Here is a 21,330-nt window from a genome sequence, read left to right on the forward strand (position 1 = left end):
ACGGATGCGCCAAGGAGGGACGAGTCGATCGAGTGGTTGAGGTGAGGCGCGGAGAGAGAAGAGAGAAACGAAAAGTTCACGTGACCAGGTGTGGTTGATGACGTAATCAGTGTCAAGACCTGTGTATTTTCGTATTTCGTATTTCGTACCTCATACCTCAAACTTCTACTTCACAAATGCGTCCTTTGCCAGCGAAGTCTCCGACACATATGCAGTTTATGCGAATACGAACCCATTTCGCGATTCTAGGACCAAGCATTCGGAACGGTTGATAAGGAGAGACAGTCGGTCAAAGCTGAAAATATGTACATCCAGCAATCCCGACGAAAAGTCCAGCAGCACGCATCTCATCCCCTCTCGCTCAGACGCCCTCTTATGTGAAAAATACTGTCATTGGAGAAGACTACTGCGCGGGAGCTATCTTTTCTACCCAAGATGTTCAGAATATGTCCTACGCATTTGCAAGGGCAAAGTCGACGACTCCCTGAACCAAGTAAAAAGGAGGCCCCCAGTCGGGACACAGAGAACGTGCCCCTGCAAATAGTGGAAATCTTCCGCACTCCCGCTTACAGCTAAGCGTCGACATAGTCGTAGCAGAGCAAGTTGCCCTGGATGTCCATCACGTCCCTGATGGTGCGGTCCCTGACGACGCCGTACATGTGAAGGACGTGGTCCAGGGTCGTGGCACATCCGGGGTCGCCCTCCACCAGAGGCTCTCTGCATGGAATGGTCAGCGATTCGTCATTTGTCCCACTGCGTAGTCGGTGGGAGGAAATAAAGGGAAAGGCACTCACGGGACGTCGTCTGGACGCGGCGGGAATCTGACTTGCCCTCCGCAAGGAGCGTCGCCAGTAGCATTTCCACCCTGGCGGTTCTCACCGCTAATCTCGACCAAGCGCGTGGGGAGGTCTTTCACCTGCCAATCCCACCAGATCTTATCCAGCCAGGTGTGGTGTAGGTAGAAGAGAGGGTCTCCGGGGCTCGAGATGGGGTTGGCCATCTGTGCGCGGCCTGTCAGTGACGACGCCAAACAACAACAAGACGAGAAGGGGTTGGGCAATGCAAAGAGAGCGAAGTGGTGGGGACATTCATACTTGGCCTCCAACCCCGCTGTGGCCTCCCGAATGCGGCAAGCCCTCGATGCAGGGCCAGGCTTCCTCCCACGTCTCCAGCTCGAGACAGGCGTCGACGTGTTCTTGTGACGATCGGAGGCTGAGCGTTTCATTGATCCGGCGGGTGATACATTCGTCCTTCAATTCGTAACCGATGCCGACCTGGTTCGTGTGGTTGGCGAAAGGGCCGTCCTGGATGCAGCCACCCTGCAGGGGGTCGCCGTCGCCACCGAAGCCCGTCACGGGATCGAGGACCACAGACTGGGCGAAGTTACCCGCGTCGAGCTCTTCTGCCCAATAACTGTTTTTGTTTCCCACGTATTAGTTGTCGGTGGCTCCTCCTCACAGCGCTGGGTTGTATTTCGACGAGAGGTAAGACTGGGAGGATACAACTTACGGCTGACCTCCAGTCCACCCGCATTCCTTCTCCAGAAGCTCCTCGTGAGCCCACATCATGAGTCGGTGGAACGGCAGGAAAGCGCCCTTCAAAAGAGATATTGATCAGCCGAGGGGCCACTATGACGAAATGCCGATGGTAGACGGCTACGGCTAACACAGATGATAGCGAAAGGGAACGAGAGAGGATACGTACGACGAAGTGAGTGATCTCGGACTGGAGGACGTGGCAGGCCTGAAGCTCACCGTACATGGTAGCTCCCCCGCGAAGACCCAGGCTGCCTTCCTTCGCCATGAGGCATTGCTCGGCACTGATGTAGTCCGCCTTCTCCTGATCGGACAGTGTGTGCCTGTTGCGTCGCTACGCATCAGCTTCATTCTTCTCAAGACAGTTCTTCGCTGCGTGTAGCACGAAGGAAGTGAGACTGGGGTTCTTTTACCAAGCTCTTCGCTGCTTGGGCGACTGGCACTTGCTTCGGCACTTGCCCCTCGTCGGGCTAGCAACGGAGGCGCCCGCCGCCAGGGCGGCAACGAGTAGAGCTCTCAGAGATAGCACCGCCATGATGCGCTGATTTTTCTCAGAAGCTCACACAAAGGAGAATGAGAAGCTGAGGCAACGACAGATGAACGATGGCTCTTCCTCCTTGACCCGAAGGCGGGGGGCCTCGGCCCTTATCAACAAAAGGGCCACGATAACCGCAATGAGACCCAAGTGCATGTTGATCGCATCTGCACACCGGCCTGGCCTGCGCTCCGTCCTTGGCTTCCTTGTCGTCCCTACTGCTGCCCGCCCAAGTTGAGACTCGGTTAAAAGACGCACCTATTTGGGCGCACGAGTACTGGTTCCGTCGGTCTAGAGAATGCGGGGCCTACGTGGCCGGTCAATTGAACCGCGAACCGGGGTCTACCCATACACGTACATGCATAAGCCGGAGGAACCTATTGGAGCTGAAGATCGTCCGTACTGTGGCCTCCCTCGGCCGTGTTCCAGAATGAGTAGAAGAAGAAAAGAAAGACACATCAGTGTGGGAGGGACGACGTAGGGTCCAGCCACTCGGTGCCGATTCGTATTGTCAAGATAATCATTGTCGCCATGACGAGAGGAACAAAGCACAAAGCACTGCACCTTGCCCGCGAATCGGGTGGACGATGATTAAAAGCCGCAACGGGGATTGCTCGACGACAGAAAAAAAAAAAGCAGAAAGCCTAAATTGGGAATATACCGACAGGTCCCGTGGTTGCATTGCAGGGTCGCATGCATGGTGAGCCGCCTCCAAAACGGTCAGACTCCCGAACAAACCCTCCGGCGTCGGAGGTCGATAAAATATCACTTGCTGCTACGGACGGCCGAGATCTTATGCGAGTACGAAGTAACCATCTGACCAATATCCAAGACCTAGGTGACCCAGGGGTGATATTTTCTTACCATCTAATTCGCCCGTGGAATCTTTTGCTGCAGACCTTGTCTTCGTGGAGTTATTGGGCAAGGGATGTCTCATGGCCTCCCCTCGAGCTCTAAGACTCCATTGAACACCGTCCGTCGATGGCATCTTCAGCGCCTCGAGCTGCCAATGCGGCATTCGCCCTTCCGTCAAGTTCAACAATGAACAGCTTATTCAGCTTGTCATCCTCGCCATCGTCTTTGCAGCGGACCGGTCCCCGCACAGGATTTCCGAAGCGCCCCCGTTGGCATGTCATGCAAGCCACGTATAAGCGAGGGACGCGCCTAGACGTCGCAACATGCCCACAGTAACTCCAATCATTTGGAAGCAATTTTCGTCAGTGAGCGTTAGACCAGCAAATCGACAGCAACCGCCTCGGCTTGAATCACATCAGGATTGAAGAAGGCGCGTATTCACAGGGTCACTGTTCAATGTACGACCAATCAGCACCTCGTCGTTCCGTGGTCATGTCCCAGAAGACTGCCCTACCAGTCACCATCGCTGAATAAGCAGACCATTTTCGCGGCCCTTGCCTGATTCGCCGAGTCCGAGAGGACCAAGACATGACGGCGACAACTGCCTGGCCTGCAGCCCGTCGGTTGCATCGCGTTAACTCTTCGTGATAGTCAAACCTGGTAAATTCTGAACTCTGCATTCGTTCCAGCAATAAAAAGGAGAAACTTGTCTACGGTCCAATTTTGGAAGGAGAACTTTACACAATATTGACTTGTTCGGCGAGAGGCAGATCAAACAAAACTGCCCACTCTCCAGAACGAAGGAGAATGCAACGGACCACCACGGGCCAGGGCGGAAGCATGACCGGCGGCAGCGAATTGAATTGGAAGAACTTGCGAAACTTGCGCCTGCGGGTCTGAGTCTTAAAACAACCCAACAGCGAAACCACATGCAACGTATTCCTAAGCAATAACTATAGCCCACGACACACTCGCGGAGAAATAGCGTGCAGTCCAACCTCGAAGCCGGATATGCCAGGCGCTCAGAACAACGCCAAGTTAATCGTCGTGGTAACCGTCGTGCTGCGATTTAGATATAGTTCGAACTGCGCCGGATGGTCGACAATCTATAACAGGACGACGGAAAGAATTCCACCCAGACTTGTCCCTGGCCTAACGATCGCGAGAAGTTGACCGTTGAAATTAGGCTGGCGTAAGGTGATGCCGTGTTCTTATCAACGACAACACACTTTAAACCAGGCTTAATGCTCTCCGCTGGTTTCTCGTCCCTTTTAAAGACCCTAGCGTCAGTATCATTGGCCTGATGATAAACCCCAGTTCTAGCATTCTCACCCTCCATTAGTAATGCTTCGAAGAAGAAAGAAACAGACAAATAAGTGAACACCAACACCCGTCCGCATGAAACAGTCGACTACTCTCCTCTGGTCGCCTGGTTTTCCCAATCTGTATGCTAGGCACCCATGCACGGAGCCAAAGAAGGCAGAGGCAGTTGTATCCTTTACAAACGACGCTGCATTTTCTTTCGCTTCGCATACTAGGCTATCATACGGCATAGGACACCATCGCCCACTACCTGTTCTTCAGAATAAAACCAACGACACGGGGCCTTACAGTCGTGCAATGCGATTAGGGAACACATTGATCCTCGGTGAGGACGGTGAGTGACCACTGACAGGCATGGCTTTATACTAAATTAGGCATGTGGAGACTGCGGGGAAAAGAGCCCAGGTCGGCTCGTCCCGGAACATGACGTCAGCCATATCATGTCGTTTCGTACACCGTACCAGTACACCGTGCAACGAGTAACCAAGGATAGCGACAAATGACATACGACTAGACCTCATATTTCGCCATTCTTGTGATCTTTTGATATGGTATTCATATATAACCTCTAGTCGTTCGGAGAAGAGAATAGTGAACCCGTTCATTTCCCCAAAACACCTTCAAGATAACAAAAGTCTACGTGCGAGAGAGACACCTCGGATATCTTTCAAAATGGCGTCCCAAAACTACAACAACAACGTTCCCAACGCACGCGCCCCAACAGGCTACGAGAATCCCGCCACAACTCAAGCCTCCCTTGATACCGCCACCAACCCGAACGCCGCCAGATACCAACCGCCAACGGCGGGAGCGGAAACGGGCGCCGCAACCACCGCCACCGCTGGTGAAAGTCGCTTCAATCATCCCGTGCCAGCCCAAGGAACCACCGGCCAACACGGCACCACAACGTCTTCTGCAGCTCCTCCCACCGCCGGCACCAGCGCGACGACCAGCGACAACGCTGCTGGACGTCGCCAAAGCGGAGGATTAATGGATACTATCAAGGGCGTGATGGCTCAGGGTCATGTACGTGTGATTGACTCGCCCATTTTCGTGTCACTCTTGCCAAATTCTTGCTTTCTGCATCCTCCTCATATAGTCATGGGTTCCCTGTGCTTTTTTAATGACCACTGACACTCTCAATACAGGGCATGGGCGAAGCGGCGCGCGGCAACTTCAACGCCAAGGTGGACGAATTTCTGGGCGACGAGCAGGGAAGGCAAAAGGACCAGGCCATTGCCAAAGGGGGGAAAAGGGAGTTTACCAACAAGGAGTTTGAGAGGAAAGGCTGGGATAAGACGCTCTGAAGTTGGATCCGGAGGCACGGATCCTTTCCAGTAGTTGGCCGTGGGTAATGATATGCTATGACGCAGGAGGATGACAATATACGATGCACTGTAACAATACAAGCTTGCGCGAGAACTTGACAGGTCACATGAAAACGACTCCCAAGCTCGTTATGATGATGTATTGTGCAACTTTAGACACAGTCAACAGTCAACGCGTTTGGTTACCGGGTTCCAGCTGCCCCATCATCCAGAGACGCACAGTCCAGCACGTTAGCAAGGCCTCTCGAACCGGCATGTCGACGCCCCGAAGGAGTTCGATATGGCACCCGGATTCCAGGGCAACCCGCTCACCCGAGGACCCATGCTTCCAAGCGCGCGATCCGGAACGCCCTCCCTCGACGACAAATAGGAGGCGACGGCACCAGTCGTCTTGGGGACGGTACCCCCACCTCTGCATGCGAGCATCGGCGCGTCTGCGCTGGGTGGTGGACGCCGGGGTGACGTGCCAAAAGCGGCACGCACCGGAACGAGTGGAAAGGTCTGCCAGCTCGATATGGCCCGGGAGGGTGCGGGCCTTGCAGCCGCGGATCTCCGGGTTGTAATGAACGCCAAAGACACGGCGCAGGGCGGCCGTGTTTGTGGCTTCGTACAAGGTGAAGTCGTCGTCGTAGTCGATGTCTCCATTGGGTTGGCGCGGTTCGATGACCCCAGCAGACGTGGACGGGGACGGTGATGAGGAGGAAGCGGACAAGGTTGTGGTGAGAGAGGCCCGACGGCTTTCCGAGGTGGTGAGGCGGCGGATGCTAAGCTTGTATGGTTTTCCGAGGCTGGAGATGACTTGTCGAAGCTGGAAGCGGGGTGTGGAGATGGAAGACGCGGGTGATGACGAGGAAGACGCAGGAGTGACTAGCGAGCAGACAAAGGGGGGCTGAATGGTGAAGGTACGGACTTCGGGGTCCTGCCGGGCGTAGTCGGGGGGTGGCAAGGTCGCGCAGGGATCTGGTAGTAGGTTCTTGGATGCAACGGGACCGCGAGTGTCTGCCAGTTCTGGGGCTGATGCGGAAGGCGACAGACATGCAATAGAGTCGGCTGGTGGTGCTGGCAGTGGAGGTGAGCTGTCGAACGGGCGCACCAGATCTGAGCCGGATGATTCACTCGCTGGCATAGACTGAGACGCATCCAAGAAGACCAAGTCGGTCTGGTGGTCCTCATAAGCGGGCGGGAGTTCGACGTCTTGAGACATGACTTCGTTCTGCATCAACGTCGCAGACATCCAATGGCCAGGTAGTATAGGAGGTCTAGGTCTCTATCGTGTCCTGGATACGAAACCATCGAGGTGCTGGGACATGACTTGTCTTCGACGCCGAGGGCGAAAGCGATGCGCTGTAGGCGATGTCCGGTTAGGTACTCACTGACGGTCGGGCTTTGGGACCAACGGCAGCCCCTGACGGCTGGCTGAGTTTCCGCGCTTTCTCATAGACAGCTAGACGTGCCTCGGGGAAGGGTCACCGAAATATCACAACACTCGTCGTAGCCGTGGGAATAAGGCTCGAACGCCCTTTTGTCGTAGGGAAGTAGAGGCTGTTTAGAATACTGGAAGAAAGATGAACAGCTGAGTGAAGTAACGAATCTATCGATAGTAGGGCTCCAAATTACGAACAAGGAGTGCCGGCATCATCCTTCCACGACGCCAGTCGGATTTGAGGAAACTTGCGAGTCAGTAGAAACTGCGTGGAGCACGTTGAGTTGGCAACGCAGGACGATTTCTGTTCCAGGTTGTCACGGAGGAACAAACTGGGCACATCTTGGAAAAGGATGGAGGTGGAGGCCCCCGGAGTTTGCTGAATGCGGGGCGAGGGGTGGGTATCAATCTGATTAATACATCAATTCACTTATGTATAAATGTGAAACGTTATGCAATTTTCCCGTACCTAGATATCCGAGCGGCTAGATTTCACTGGGAGCCGAGTCATCTGCTTGATCTCTTCTCCGCAACTGATCAATCCAGAGTGCACTCCGATTGCAATACCCCCAGCTTAGACAGTTGTATTGTCAGATACTTGGACGAGCGCATTGATGGTTCGATCAGGCACGTTCGAGAGCTTGTTCTTGTCCGCCCAGGCCTGAAGCTGCGGCATCACCATGAGAGGCTCCAACCTCTGCTGCCCGAGCAGGCAGCACACTGTTCCCGTAACATGGGGAGTAGCTATTACATCGTCAATACCGCTGGCCCAGAACCAAGGGACGACAAGTCAGACCCAAACACATACCCATGGATGTTCCGCTAATGGTTCTGTTCGCCGTCGTGCTTCTGATCCAGGCTGACTGGATGGCCACGCCTGGGGCAAAGATATCGAGCACTGTTTTGTCCGTGTGACTCAGAACCCAGTGTCTATATTGACGAGAAAGAGGGAGAGGAGGAGAAAGGGGGACCACTTTACCTTGTCCCCAGTTCGAGAAGGAAGCAACGGCATCTTGGATATCAGTTGCACCAACCGTGATGGCCAGCGGCTCACGGGCCGGAGAACCATCGTCCGCTGGTTGCTAATGTCTCCCCAGCGTTAGCCACCCGAGAAACCGTTCCTGCAGACCTCCCAGGCAAAACCACAGAAATGATCGACCTCGACATACCCCGCTATTCCCAGCGGCCACGCAGACGACGACCCCGGACCGAACGGTCGAGGCGACGGCACGATCCATGGCATCGCTGGGCCCGCCGCCAAGGCTCATGTTGGCAACCGACGGCTTGCCGTGCTTCTCCGCCTCCTCCACAACCCACTGGAGCGCACGGATGATATCGCCAGTGGTGGCGCCGGGCAGCGGCAAGTCATTGAACACTTTGACGCCCACCACCTCGGCCCGTTTGGCCACGCCGTACGTCTTCCCCGCGATGGTACCGGCCACGTGGGTGCCGTGGCCGTTGACGTCGTCGTCCCTGGCCGGACCGCGGCTCACAAACTTGGCGCCCTTGCTGGCGCGGCCCTCAAAGTCCTCGTGCGCGTCGTTGATGCCCGTGTCGATCACGTAGGCCACCGTGCCCTCGCCCGTGCTGTCGTATCGGTACTCGTAGGGCCCGTTGGCCGGCAGCCTGGCCCGGGTGGAGATGCGCGCGAGGCCCCAGGGCGCGTCGCGCTGGAGGTTGGCGCAGTGGCGGTAAATCTGGAGGGGTTCGATGGTGGCCACCTCGGCTCGCTGCTCCAGCTCTGCCTTGGTTTCGTCGTCGAACTTGGCCGAGTAGCCACGCAGCTCGGGCAGGCAGAAGCGGTCGCCGACGCGGCAGTCGAAGTGCGTTCCTGGTTCGCTGTTGCGGTCGTTGATGTAGGAAATGTGTTCATTTTCGATGGCTTCATTGGCGTAGGGCTTGAATGTCACGATCCATTCGCCGGGAACGATATCGCTATCCATGGTGAGTTTGAGATGCTCGTGTTACGACTGTATCGTTTCTGTGTTCTTCTGAGGCGCTTGGTCTTGTCAGTTTGGGATGGTTGGGGCGCTGGAGGTGCAGAGACCCCGCCCCTTCTTATTGATGGCCTCCTAGGAACCGCAACTCTTGGTTGCCGTGTTGTCCTCCCCAACTGGGATCGGTAGCGGAACGTGGCGTCATCCCATGTTCAGATCCAGGGTCACGTCCTACCATCTCCCACCTTACATCACTCAGTGGAACAGCTACCTAGCACCAGTTACGGAATATTGTACTCCACGACAGCTGGTTGCCCTCACCGAGTAACAGCTTGGCGTTGCAGAACTTGGTCACGGATAAAACTGGGTGAGTTGCGGTACAACCTGTTCAACGCCCTACGCCTCTTCAAACATCTCTGGCGAGACGGTAAGAGTCGAGTGCCACGCAACATTCACGAGCAAGAGAGAGTATGGGAATGTGATGTCTGAGTGGACAGATTGTGAGTAAATATCTGAAAATGCATGCGAGATCTAGGTATCGCTGGCTATGTCCCCAAACAAGATCAATGCTCTTTCAAGACCCTCAACCGCCCAGGAGAAGCTATATCGTATATATGTCGTGATCATGTTCCATGTACCTTGCCCGTTCCTCTCTTTTGCTTCCCCCATTCTTGTATATACCATCAAAAAATGGTCCACTGTACCGACCCAATGATCCCCAACCATGCCACCCATGCGAGACGCCCCGAGAAACACTATCGCAGAAAAGAGGAAAAGGAGGTGTATGCCGCCAGCTTCACCCCCTCCCACCGTTATAGTCGGCACCGCCAGCCTTGCGCAGCCGGGCCACAATGTCCGTCTCATCCAAGTCGCTCCTGTCGCTCGCATTGACCTGGATGCTGTGGTGGCTGAGGACCCTGCGGACGTCGCCGCTCTCGACGCTGACGCGGGCCTTGCGCATGACGCGGGTGTTCTCGCCGATCCAGACGACCAGGGCGAACTTGACGCGGGTGCTCTCCGAGTCGTTGGCATACTCGACCCGCACGTAGCCGTACTGGACCTGTGCGTCGTCCAGCTCGCCGGCCAGCTCCGACAGGCCGCCGGTGCCCGTCTTGGCGAGCCTCAACTCGTTGGAGGTCGCCGAGGCGTGCGATATGAGGAGCCAGTTGGCCGGGTCCTTGTCGGAGCGGACAGCTTCGTAGGCCGCGGCAATATCGGGGGACTCGAGGCCGGACATGGTGGGCGGCTCTGTTGGTGCCAGGGTCGGTGCGGTGCGCGTGGAAGGGGAGGTTCCGGGATCGGAGGTGACGATGGAGGATGGGTTCCGAGGGAGGAGGCCCGATGCCTTGATGAGAAGTGACCTGACGAAGGAGAGCGTGTGTAATTTACGGTTAGGGAGAAGGCGCTCCAAGGCACCAATTGCGGTGTTTGAGGCGGTGAGGGATCGTCAGACGGCTGATGAGACGGAGGGGTTCGAGACGGGAGATTACCGGATGGGGTGGGGTGGAGGGGATGGACCCTGCAAAGGGGCCTCGCATAATGTGATATTCCCAATCACCAACGGTTTGCAATTATAGAGGCTTTGCATCTAACAAGTCGCGAACGGTTCAGGGCACACCGACTCACCGATGGACGTTGTACGCCTAAAATAAGTTGGCCGAAATGGAAATTTGAAGTCAACATTTTACCTCCCGATCCTGCCATTCATGATACTCAAGACAGCACAATCTCCGGGCAACTCGACCGGATGGGAGTACTAAATTATGGCAGTCCGAACAGGAGTCGGATGTAGCACAAAATTCGTATCCAACGCGACGAGTTCTACGCCCTCGGCCTGGATCAGTACACCACGCAGGATGACCTGGCCATAGATGAAGCGTCCCAAATGGGAGAGGGAACAGGATGACGACCCGTCGTGATACGGTACTTATCACTACGAGGACGATACGATCAGGATCGTGTCGACCTATACGGCCTCTACACCTCCCAGCGTGCTGGGGCGAAGTGGCACGTAGTACATCCCGGGCTGGTGCAGCACAATCGACGTACGTGGCACTGCACACACCGGACACCCATCCATCCAGTCCGACGAGAAACCGGTTCGCCTTCGGCCAAACTGTTTGTGTTGTATGGTGTACCAGGTCGCGGGATACAGCGTTGCAGGACGTGGCCGGTGCCAACTATGTGACCTGACCAGAGGAGGGTTACTAAGCAGTTTGCTGACTCACCGTTGTCGTTGTACAAAGTACATCGTACCTCAGCTTACCTCGGTGACCGAAGTAACTCACCGTAGGTCATCTCACTTCCATCGACACACCTATAACAACTTTGTCAGTCCCTTCTCCTCCCCACCAGCCGTTGGCCATCATGGAGGCGCACGAAGCCGATATTCGCCGCATAGCGGACGACGTCAGAGCGTTCCACACCCGCGGCGAGCCCTTCCGCATCTTTCACGGCTCAACCAACTCAACGCGTCCTCCTCACGGCCAACCCACAGTGGACATCAGCGTCCTCTCACGCATCCTCCACGTCGACCCTGAGGCTCGGACCGCCATAGTCGAGCCCGGCGTCCCCATGGACCGTCTTGTCGACGCTACCTTACCCCTGAATCTCGTACCACCGGTCGTCATGGAATTTCCCGGCATCACCGTCGGAGGCGGATTCGCCGGGTCGGCAGGTGAAAGCTCGTCATTCCGCCATGGAGGGTTTCACAGCGCAATCACCTCCATCGAGATGGTCCTGGCCACCGGGGAAGTGGTGACCGCTTCTTCCGAGGAACGACCCGACCTCTTCCGAGGCGCGTCCGGCGCTCTCGGCACCCTTGGCATCGTCACCAAGTTGGAGATGCGTCTCATCCCGGCGGGGGGATACGTCGAGCTCGTATATGATCAATATCCCTCTGTCAAGGACGGCATCTCCGCCTTACAGCGCGAGACGGAGAACCCGGAAAACGACTTTGTAGAGGGCATCATCTTCTCGTCCACCTCCAGCGTCATCATCACCGGTCGTATGACCGATGACCCGACGCCCAAGGACTCTTCCTCCTCATCCCGTCATCCTCAGACCTTCACACGTCCCAACGACCAGTGGTACTACCTGCATGTTCGTGACCGTGTTTCCTCCCCACCGCCGCCCTCGCCCAGGACGGATCTCGTCCCCATCCGTGACTACCTCTTCCGATATGACCGCGGCGGCTTCTGGATGGGCGAAGTCGCCTTCCGCTACGCCCGCGTGGTCCCCTTCAACCGCCTAACCCGCCGTCTCCTCAACCGCATCATGAACACCCGCGCCCTCTTCCGTGCCGGCTTGGGCGGCGGAAGCCGCATGACCTTCCGCTACCTCGTCCACGATCTGTCCCTACCATACGCCACAGTCGAGAGCTTCATCGACTACGTTGCCGACAACCTCGACATCTGGCCCCTATGGCTCTGCCCTCTTCCTCCCATCCAGCAGCCCACGTTCCACCCGTCTTCCACTACCACCACTGCCACCACCACCGAGCAACCCGATCGTGGACCCGCCGCTGACCCTGTACCCGTGCTCAACGTCGGCGTATGGGGCAAAGCCAAGGGTTCCGACACCCTGGAAGACTTTGTCCGCGTGAACCGCGATCTGGAGGCGAAACTCCGCCATCTCGGCGGCCGCAAGGTCCTCTACTCCCACGCGTACTACACCGAGGACGAGTTCTGGAGCATCTACGACAGGGACTGGTACGACGGCCTCAGGGAAAAGTACCACGCTTCCACCCTCCCCACCGTTTACGACAAGGTCAAGGTCGACGTCGACCAGGAGCGCCGTCGGAAAGGCTTTCGCAACAGGCTGGCCGTGTCGTGGCCTTTTGCCGGCCTTATTGGCGTCGCCTCTGCTTTACGCACCTAGCCTGCTATCTTTGGCCCGAGAGGTCTTTCAGAGACTACTGGCTGTCTCCATGCAAAGGAGCTAATGCAATGTAATACCATAATGTAATCGGCCCAAGGCACCTGGACGTCCAGCACGACAAAACCATCACACAATCCCTCTACAGATGGACGAGTAACAAATCATTCACGTTTTGGATCTCATGGCCAACTCCATCCAACAAACACGAATTAGCAGTCAAACGTTGACTGTTTATACTCACTACAGTCCGTCCAGCCCTGGACAGACCAAACCTTGGAACGGGCGCTCAATATATAAAGTCCATGGTAGCCAAAGGTCTCCTCCATGCCTTACGTAGCTACGGGCTTTCACCATTAGCCATCTCCTATATCCTAGTTCCACCGGAGAAACACTCGACAGAACAACTGAACCTCTAGTAGATAGTTTATACTCCCAAAACCTCGGGATTATTTGCATGCCGTCCTCTCCCCTTAGCCCCTTTTATCCAACGACGCCGACACATCCTCGATGGGAGCATCTCGCCTATCCTCTTAACAGATGGTATCAAAAAACAAAGGGGAGACGGCCTCGCCACCACCCAAGGTCGTACAAGAAAGTAGAACAAGAAAGAGTGGGAATAACAAAAAGTGGTAAAAGGGACAAAGTAAGTCGAGAAGACAAGGCAAAGAAGGGAAGAGGGCAAAAGAAAGAAGAAAGGGAATTAATAAGAAAACATTAAAAGAATGGTGGTATCACGACACGGGATATTGCCACCTGCCCGTCTTCATGTCAACGTATCCCAACTGCCGGACCATCTCCAAGAAGTCCTACTCCTCATCGACGCTTCCCATCAGCACGTTGCCCCGGCTGGTCTTCTTCCCCAACCGTAGCATGCTGAACCGCTTGCGGACGCTCCCTTTTTTCGTCAACCCGTTCCCGCCGCTAGGAGGAAGCCGCTCGTCGTCTTCCTTATCCGCGGTGCTGGACCGCACGTCCGAGCTCTGCCGCCCTCCCGAATCCGTCACCCATTCGCTCCCCTCGGCATCCGCCGCTCCATTGGGCGGCGTGCCCCCCACGGCGGGGCTACGAAAGAAATTTCGCCGCGAGTTCGGGTCCCTATCCATGCTCTTGCTTCGGCCGTTCAAAACCTCCCCGTTCTCGTGTGCGCCCGACTTATCCCCGTTCGTCTGCGGCGATGAAGACGGGTCCCTCTTCCGGCCGCCCAGGAGACTCAGGCGGGCCCCGCGTCCTGGTCGGATCGATACCGGTTGCACGACCGACGCTTCTTCGGACAGGATGCTGAGCCCGTTTGACATGACGGCTGCCATTGAGCTCTGTGGTGGTGATCCCAGTTCGCATCGGGTTGAGCGCCGCCAGGTCGGCGACGGTGCCGCAGGAGTCTCTCGTAGCGGTTGGGGTGGCGCGAACATGCTGATCTCGGCTGCAAACGTGCTCTCAAAGTCTAAGAAAGCGGGGACGTTAATCGCTGCTTGACAATCATTAACAGTGGGGATATGGATGTGGTTCTGCTTACGTGGCTGGAGTTCCTCATACACCCGGTTGAGCGAGGGATTAGAACTCCGCGAGAAGGTAGCCAGACACCTCTTGAGCATGATAGCATGGTCCACGAGAGCCATCCAGATGGCATTGTCCTGTGGACTCAGCTCGACTTCCTCATCCTCCATTTCGGGGACAGGCAAAAGTCGCCGGTAGCAGGAAACACTGTTTTCCGAGTTGGCGTTGACGGAAACACTGACGGCGTCCACGAGAAGCTGCGCATTTTCCTCATCGCCCTCGGACAGGCGCTTCTCAATGGCAGACATTTCTTGCGTCTTGCGCACGATGCGCTCCAGGCCGGTCTGGTGGGCATTCAGCCTTATCTCGTCGATGTGAACAATCTCGCTACGGCGGAGGATGGTGGGGAAGGGGTCGGCGGTGGTGTAGACCAGTTTCTCGGCGTAATGCTCCGTCACCGGTCCAGATGTGTTGCGCTTGGAAGATATGGAAAAGGTCTGGGGCCCCGAGGAGATGAGGTAATCACGAATAACATGGGGAACGCGTGATCGTTGGAAGACGTGATGGGAGAGGTCCCGATGAGGCGAGATGGCGGAAATGACCAGGTACTGGCCCTCGGCGTCGTCCACATCGCCCCCCGTGATGATCTGCGCCGACGGGTACTGCTCTTGCATGCGATCGGTGAAGGCGGAGGCGCGTTCTGTCGGTGAACCCTCAAACACAAACTCCTTGTCGCGGAGACTGGGAGGGAACCCTAGCCCCTTGTACACGACCTTGAAATATTTCGGCACCAGCTTATCGCTCTTGCTAATGGTTTCGTAGATGGTAGCGATCGCCCGCTCGGTCCTCGCGAGCTTCGCAAAGTCGAACACGTTGGTCTCGTACTGGACCTGGAGTTCCTTGTACGCAGCGAGCGCAACACCCCAAGCCTCACCCTCCTCGAAGTGCTTGATCATCTCAAAGTAGATGCGTTCCTTCCTCTCAAAGTGCGTCTGCGCCGCAAAGTCGGGTTCCGAGAGTGCGGCGACTTGCCTGGTCGGATCCCAGTCGTACAGATCGGCGTGGAGTCGCAGGGCGAGGCCGGCTTCCGTGTGATTCCTGGATTCGCTTTGGAGCGTGGACAGCTGATGGACATATCGAATGAAGATTTCTTCCTTTTGCATGTCGCGGAGGAACTCCATCAGCCTGAGGCGGTTGATCAGGTGCGAGGCCTCGCTGGTGACATCTCCGCTGTGGACGGCCACGAGAAGGTCGAGGAACTCGTCGACCGTGCCGATGAGATCGCGCAAAGCCGTATAGAGAGGGTCGTCGGGAATCTGCGACAGCGGCTCGAACCTTTCGAGCAGCTCGGAGACGAACAACTTTTGGAGTATGCTCTCGGTCAGGGGTTTTGACTTGCAATACTGGTCGAGGCAGTCGATCATCTCGGTCTGGATAACCGAAAGATCCTCGCCCAGTGTCCACTCGCTCACCACCATGGTCTGGAGGACCTCGACCGCCATGCGCCGAAGACCCTCGTGCACACTAAGGCAGAGCTCGACAATGGGGCCGACCTGGGTCGGGACATATTGGACTTGATAGCCACCCAGCTTTTGCAAGCCGTACTTGGTCCGTTCCTCGGGAGTAGCGTCCCAACCGATGGCCTCCCATGTCCGGCGGAGCAGCTCTGCCCCGTGCTCTCGCACATCTCCCGCAATCTTCCACACGGCCCTGCGCTTCTGCTCGGGGAAGGTTTCCAAGGCCAGCCCGGGACTACCGACGAGCTTGAGCAGCGTGCTGAAGAACGCCTTCCAGAGCTCGGTGCTGAAATGCTCCGCGTCGTCGGGGTCGGGTAGGAAGGACTCCAGCATGATGTTGGAAAGATACTGGAGGGACCTCATGATGGATTTGTGGTGGTGGATATGGACGCTCAGCCAGTGTGAGGGGAAGGCTTCTCCTCGCAGGATGCTCATGTACACGCGGAGCACGTTCTCCAGGAGCAGCGACGTGTCCTCGTCGCCCAACTCGAGCTGCATGCCACTGGGGGAATTCGAGACCGCCGACAGGATGGCGGACAGCTCGATAAGCGACTCGTTGTAGGTAATGTCGTCGGCGACGGTGATGGGCTTCGTTGTGAAAGGGTATGACATGGGGAAAAGGAGAGAGAGTCGGTTGCGAGACTGGGTCGGAGCAGCCTTGATGCAGAGGTACGAGTCGATGAGTTTCGGAATGTGATCGGGGATTTCCGGGCCCAGAGAATCCAGTTGCGTGGCCAGGACGGAGCAGCAGAGACGCACTTGATCCTTCCAGAGATCAGTGACCTGCTCCTGATGGCCCCAGTGCGGCTCGATCCATCGGACGGTATTCGCGGTGAGTGCGGCCTTTTGTTCCGGATGGGAGAACAAGTCCAGCTTGGAGTAGTTGATGATGAGGACGAGCTTGTACAGTACCAGTTTGCCCTTGACTTCTGAGCATGCGTCCATGAAGTCAATGGCGACGTGGAGTATCTCCTCGGTGGTCAGGAGACCCGTCAGCTCCGGCAGCCAGGTGTGGAAATGCTGGACGGCCAGGGTCTGGCTGCCCACCAGGACGGGGGCCGGGTTACGCATCATGGCGTCCAGTGCTTTGAATATGCTCCGGAGGTGGCGAGTGAAGCCGGGCGACGAAGTTGTGATTCCTATCCCGGCTTCCTTGGCCTTTTGCTGGCCCCTCGCATGGGTGATGAACTTCAAGATGTGGCGGACCACTTTGAAGGTCGACCGCAGCTTGCGCGAGGTCTCGGGTTCAGTCGGATTCTTCAGCAACCGAGTAAACGACCGGACAAGACACGCGGTCGCGAAGGGGTAATTGAAGCGGTTTTCGGCGTATTGGTCCACGAGCGGGCCCAGGTTGAATCTCCGGTCGTGTACGATACCCAGCACCCTGACCAAGGCGGTGAATACGAGGTCTTCAAACTCGTCGTTCCCGGAATACTCGACAAGAATGCCAAAGAGAGCATCGAGAACGTCGCTGAGCAGCTTGACCACTTCAATCTCAGGGGCGAATATCAGATGGTTGAGCACCTTCGGGACTTCCTCCTTTGGGGCTTCCTTCCACTTGAGCAGACCGAGCACCGCCTTGTCCTGCGAGAAGCGAGTGCTGCAAAGATAGGTTTGAGCCCGCAATGTGGCCAGCGGGCCCGTGACCTCGGCCGAGTGCTCGCTGTCGCCCCGCGCGCTCCATTGAAGGGAGAGATATCCCCCTTTGCCGGAACCTGGGCCCTGGGCCGTCGACGTGTTTTCGTCCAGCTTGTAGAGAAGCAAGGCATGGGCGCCGTCTCGGACGAAAGCCTGCTGGCCCCACAGAGGCATGTGAGCAACGGCAAAGGGCGGATTCGGCGCATCGGAGAGGAGCATGACGATGTGTGTGGTGAACACGTCACGTGGAGAGATCGACAGACGGATGGTCTGGTTCCACGATTCGCCCTTTTCCGCAGCCAGGGACTTCCATACCGAGACGCCTTCCGAGTTTGATGACGCGAACATGCAATCCTCTACCCTCTTGCCTTGGTTGTTGCGCACCTCGAGCGTCACTTGCAAGTTGTTGCCATGTACGTTGCTGGGGATGGCCGTCGGGTTTCCGCCGAACCTCGAGAGGAGAGTGTGCCTAGAAAGAGTCGCCAGGTCTAATGTGACATAAATATCCGATCTGGGCTTCGTCGGAGCGCCAGAAAACCCCATCTTGTTCGTCTTGCAGACCCCGGACAGCAGAGTGGGCGTGGCCTTGATCAGCGAGTCCGCATCGGGGTGGTTGAATGCCCTCAGCTGTACCTGCACCCGTTCGGCCCTCCGTGACTTTTCGTAATGACCCGAGCGGCTGTCTAGGAGTTCACGGATCAAACCGTCCGAGTCCTCGAGGCCTTGCTTCTCAGATGCATACGGTGGGGATGGAGAGGGTGACCAGATACTGACGACTTGCTCGATAGAGTCGCTCTGCTTCATGATCGAGTTCAGCTTGAGAACCCCAACGCCGACCATCCTCTCCGCCATGACATGATGGCCATTATGGCTGTCGTCGATAGAGGCGGTGCGCGACAAGGAGCCGGTAGTGCTCGGAGGCTGGAAGCCGTCACGACTTTCGGCGGGCGTGATTTCGCCGAGTTCTTGCTGCTCCGTCAGGGCGTCGAGCTTAGCGACCTCCCGGCCACGAGAGAAGGCGGATCGCGAGCCTTTCCCCCCCCACATGAGGCTCCTTCTTATTGTCTGTTTCCCACTGGCGGAGTTGGGCTTTGGTGGTTCTTTGCCGAATGGCTGTGACCTCTGCCCCGATCTCGATTCGGGCTTGCCACCGCCCACGACTGGCTGGGTTGCTCGCACCTTGATTACGAGGTATAGCTCGGTTTCGACGGAAGGGACGTCGCCGATGTCCTGCGCCGATAGGTCCGCGAATAATGTCTTGAGCTGGCCGGACTTGGCCAAGCTGCCCATGGTTCCACCAGCCGGAATCTCGACTGTGAAGGTCTCAGACAATGGTATCAGTTGGCCACCGGCGGACTTGGCTAGGAGGTAGACAGCAAGAGACGTTTCCTCGGAGGAAGCGCCAGCGAATCCCCTAACGTCGACGAGCAAATGGTGCAAGGCGGTCAACTCGAGCGTCGGCTGGGGAGGTTCGTCGAGGAGGCTCATGGTGGACTGTAGCTTGGTCGTCTCGACGATGGAATCGTCGCCCGTCAGAACCCTGCCCCGCTCCCGGGGATCGCGGACGATGACTTCTCCGTCGCAGAGCTTATTGACGCGGACCAAATCCCAGACGGTTTTCTCGCGAAGTTTTTCGTACTCGTGGTTGGTCAGGACGTTATGAAGCAGTTGCTGCCGGCTTAAGTACAGGGAGTTGATGAGGTGGGAGAGCTGGTCAAGTCGGGAGTATTGGCGAGTGAGGAGGAGTTCGTGTAGATTCGTGGAGTGCCATTCTCGGAGGCAGCTTGCTATTTCGTCGATGAGGGGTTCGGCGGCCGATGTGGGAGATTCGTCGCCAATCTTGAGCATGGGGACGGGCGCTGGCGGCCGGGGAGCTCCGGGCTCGCGCTTGACGGGCACGGAGAGGCTGCCATGGGTGCCATTGGGAAGCTCTCTCGGAAGTTTGTGGAGTCGGCTTTCCGGATGCCGCAGGCCAGAGCGGTGTCTATCCTGTGGCGGCAACCTTCTTCTCTCGTCGGCATCCGCTACGAGTCCGGCTTTGGCCGAGTCGCTCTCCACGAGGCGTTGGTCTCGCCTGGGATGGTTTTCGTCGTCCGTGGCATCGCTGTTATCGTCCGTGTCCTCGGATTCCCCCAGAAACTCGCGGATCTCGACGCAGCTGCGGGGGAAAATGCCACTGAAGACGCGTGCCTCTAGAGTCTGACCTTTTACCGAGGTGAGGCCCGTGAGCAGGCTCGGAGGTGCTACAAGGTAGCCTCGTAGCCAGTTGCCGTCAGGCGTCTCCTCGATAATGTAGAGCTCATCGCCAATCTCGAGGGGTAGGTCGGCCGGTTCCGTGGCAGCGAAAGGGTAGGTCGCGACAGCGAAGGCGATTCGGAGCAACGGTTGCCAGGGCATGGGAGGCTTCTGATCATGGATGCTCGATGCCCAAGTATAGGTTGAAGATTATAAGTAGGAGCAAGTGGTTCCGAGCCCGATACTGATTACAATGGCAATAGTCGCTACGCGAGGGTGGAAAATAATAATGATCATGAAGGCGCGGTTCCCGACGCGGTTAGATGACTGCCTGGGCGAAACGCGGGGTGATTTAGGGCTTCATCTGGTTGCTGGCTTTTTTTTTTTTTCCTCGTTTCGGTCTTTCGTATCGTCTTGTCTAGCTTAGTGAAGTGTAATCGGACGGTCGGATGCTTGCAGGTCGATCCCGCAGTCGTCGTCGAGCAGAAGGATCGCAAATGGGTATATCAACAGGGTATCTTGAGCAAGGGACTCGATGGGCTGCAGGTCCGGAAGCAGCCAGTATTAACGAATATATCGTCGCTGTCGAACAAAATCGGGAAGAGAAGGATGAAACAACGCCCAAAAGAACTGGTTTGATACGGAAGTCAGGCAATGAACAGATTGGTAGAAGACGGACGTGCGTCGATGGTCGGGCTCTGGGGATGGGAGTGGACATACGGTTGCACGAAAGTGGGTATTTCAAGGGGTAGTGGATATCAAAAAAGATCGTTGCAGAGGATCAACGGGGTCGTTGTCCTAGGATCGTGGAACTTTTCCGTGCCTTTGGTCGCCGCCAACGAGTATGATGTAGAGATTCAGTATATCGAATGAAATGAACTGAGGAGTACGCAACGTTTTGATCCTCCCACGACCAAAGCAGGAACGAACGACCGCCCTGGAGAAGTGAGGAAGGAAGAAAAAATTAAGCTTGTTTGCGCTGCACCTCGCTCGCTAGCAGCAAATTGACTTCTTACCCCTGAACGTCTTGACGTCTTAGTACCTTGATGTATTAGTGTCTGATTGAACAGATACCTACTTATCTGAAGTGTCCAAGGAGGGGGAAAGGTGAGGTGAGAAGCCAATCACGCGATGAGATGAACCAGCATACTGACCAATGATTGGTTAATACGCTGGAGTGGAGTATCCCCTTGGACATCTGGATGTATTTGAGCTAAGCAAGTACACAATCGCCAGTTTATAGTACTTAATGTTGTGTGTACGTTGTATGTTTATCTAATCAGGAAAGCTCCTCTTGATCACCTTGGGTATATTCGTACAATGTTTGTTCTCTGTCCTCAGCACAGACCATTGCATTGGGTTCAAGGCCTTGTAGTGCCGTGCCTAGGTAGAGTTCTCTTTGTGTTCCTGTCAGTTATTGCTCTACCCGTCCGTCCAGGAAGAGTCCCTCGCTTGTGTCGACAACGGCGGACGAGGTAGACGGACATGAGTTGTGTGAGTTGTATGTGCTCGGTCTACGAGCACACTTCACCTCGCTCGTTCAAGTTGTTTCCATAGGTAGTCTGCTAGGGCTGACTACCACGTGTTACTTCATGTCATTGGGGGGGGGGGGGGGGGGGGGGGGGGGGGGG

General features: G+C 56.3%; 10 protein-coding genes across 10 annotated transcripts in view; 4 read left to right on the plus strand and 6 right to left on the minus strand.

Moving 5' to 3' along the window:
* Positions 1-111: 111 nt before the first annotated feature.
* ACRALDRAFT_1074071 (uncharacterized protein) lies at positions 112-2,261 on the minus strand. Its single transcript, XM_071018197.1, has 6 exons — positions 1,949-2,261; positions 1,705-1,858; positions 1,510-1,595; positions 1,095-1,413; positions 795-1,000; positions 112-717 (listed from the first exon to the last, which is right to left on the minus strand). Exons 1-6 carry the CDS (start codon positions 2,068-2,070, stop codon positions 573-575), a joined length of 1,032 nt encoding a protein of 343 aa, XP_070878805.1. The 5' UTR covers positions 2,071-2,261; the 3' UTR covers positions 112-572.
* Positions 2,262-2,998: 737 nt separating this feature from the next.
* Positions 2,999-3,334, plus strand: ACRALDRAFT_206128 (uncharacterized protein; the record flags this gene model as incomplete). Its single annotated transcript, XM_071021966.1, has 4 exons — positions 2,999-3,103; positions 3,129-3,193; positions 3,259-3,290; positions 3,318-3,334. 4 exons carry the CDS (start codon positions 2,999-3,001, stop codon positions 3,332-3,334), a joined length of 219 nt encoding a protein of 72 aa, XP_070878806.1.
* Positions 3,335-3,371: 37 nt separating this feature from the next.
* ACRALDRAFT_206127 (uncharacterized protein) lies at positions 3,372-4,458 on the minus strand (the record flags this gene model as incomplete). The annotated part of the gene is made up of 8 exons (XM_071021965.1): positions 3,372-3,430; positions 3,466-3,535; positions 3,583-3,676; positions 3,715-3,827; positions 3,897-3,946; positions 4,012-4,272; positions 4,310-4,375; positions 4,428-4,458. The coding sequence occupies 8 exons, from the start codon at positions 4,456-4,458 to the stop codon at positions 3,372-3,374; spliced, it is 744 nt and encodes a 247-aa protein (XP_070878807.1).
* Positions 4,459-4,920: 462 nt separating this feature from the next.
* Positions 4,921-5,555, plus strand: ACRALDRAFT_2023910 (uncharacterized protein; the record flags this gene model as incomplete). The annotated part of the gene is made up of 2 exons (XM_071020173.1): positions 4,921-5,274; positions 5,397-5,555. 2 exons carry the CDS (start codon positions 4,921-4,923, stop codon positions 5,553-5,555), a joined length of 513 nt encoding a protein of 170 aa, XP_070878808.1.
* Positions 5,556-5,745: 190 nt separating this feature from the next.
* Positions 5,746-6,780, minus strand: ACRALDRAFT_2023911 (uncharacterized protein; the record flags this gene model as incomplete). The annotated part of the gene is made up of 1 exon (XM_071020174.1): positions 5,746-6,780. The coding sequence occupies one exon, from the start codon at positions 6,778-6,780 to the stop codon at positions 5,746-5,748; it is 1,035 nt and encodes a 344-aa protein (XP_070878809.1).
* Positions 6,781-7,573: 793 nt separating this feature from the next.
* Positions 7,574-8,942, minus strand: ACRALDRAFT_1046843 (uncharacterized protein; the record flags this gene model as incomplete). The annotated part of the gene is made up of 4 exons (XM_071015470.1): positions 7,574-7,743; positions 7,808-7,897; positions 7,979-8,081; positions 8,169-8,942. The coding sequence occupies 4 exons, from the start codon at positions 8,940-8,942 to the stop codon at positions 7,574-7,576; spliced, it is 1,137 nt and encodes a 378-aa protein (XP_070878810.1).
* A 790-nt stretch (positions 8,943-9,732) lies between these two features.
* ACRALDRAFT_1027134 (uncharacterized protein) lies at positions 9,733-10,173 on the minus strand (the record flags this gene model as incomplete). Its single annotated transcript, XM_071014810.1, has 1 exon — positions 9,733-10,173. The coding sequence occupies one exon, from the start codon at positions 10,171-10,173 to the stop codon at positions 9,733-9,735; it is 441 nt and encodes a 146-aa protein (XP_070878811.1).
* Positions 10,174-10,564: 391 nt separating this feature from the next.
* ACRALDRAFT_2045455 (uncharacterized protein) lies at positions 10,565-12,815 on the plus strand (the record flags this gene model as incomplete). The annotated part of the gene is made up of 7 exons (XM_071021511.1): positions 10,565-10,573; positions 10,659-10,778; positions 10,808-10,848; positions 10,927-10,940; positions 10,972-11,120; positions 11,183-11,266; positions 11,292-12,815. 7 exons carry the CDS (start codon positions 10,565-10,567, stop codon positions 12,813-12,815), a joined length of 1,941 nt encoding a protein of 646 aa, XP_070878812.1.
* A 266-nt stretch (positions 12,816-13,081) lies between these two features.
* Positions 13,082-19,861, minus strand: ACRALDRAFT_1074067 (uncharacterized protein; the record flags this gene model as incomplete). The annotated part of the gene is made up of 2 exons (XM_071018196.1): positions 13,082-14,256; positions 14,329-19,861. The coding sequence occupies 2 exons, from the start codon at positions 19,859-19,861 to the stop codon at positions 13,622-13,624; spliced, it is 6,168 nt and encodes a 2,055-aa protein (XP_070878813.1). The 3' UTR covers positions 13,082-13,621.
* Positions 19,862-19,994: 133 nt separating this feature from the next.
* ACRALDRAFT_206122 (uncharacterized protein) overlaps positions 19,995-21,330 on the plus strand; it is a gene marked incomplete at both ends in the record, with an annotated part of 4,389 nt that continues 3,053 nt past the window's right edge. Inside the window, 2 exons of the mRNA XM_071021963.1 lie at positions 19,995-20,046; positions 20,172-20,260. Coding sequence (XP_070878814.1) covers positions 19,995-20,046; positions 20,172-20,260 — 141 coding nt within the window. The remainder of the gene's footprint in view (positions 20,047-20,171; positions 20,261-21,330) is intronic.

This window comes from Sodiomyces alcalophilus (genome assembly GCF_042370955.1).
Source record: "Sodiomyces alcalophilus JCM 7366 unplaced genomic scaffold ACRALscaffold_1, whole genome shotgun sequence".
NCBI classification, from domain to species: domain Eukaryota; kingdom Fungi; phylum Ascomycota; class Sordariomycetes; order Glomerellales; family Plectosphaerellaceae; genus Sodiomyces; species Sodiomyces alcalophilus.

Excerpts from the sequence above, each read along its gene's own strand:
- ACRALDRAFT_1074071 (XM_071018197.1), bottom strand. The coding sequence starts at position 2,070 with ATGGCGGTGCTATCTCTGAGAGCTCTACTCGTTGCCGCCCTGGCGGCG. Across the intron at positions 1,001-1,094 it reads ACAGCGGGGTTGGAGGCCAA|ATGGCCAACCCCATCTCGAG; the intron begins GTATGAATGTCC and ends GGCCGCGCACAG. Across the intron at positions 718-794 it reads CCGCGTCCAGACGACGTCCC|AGAGCCTCTGGTGGAGGGCG; the intron begins GTGAGTGCCTTT and ends CATTCCATGCAG.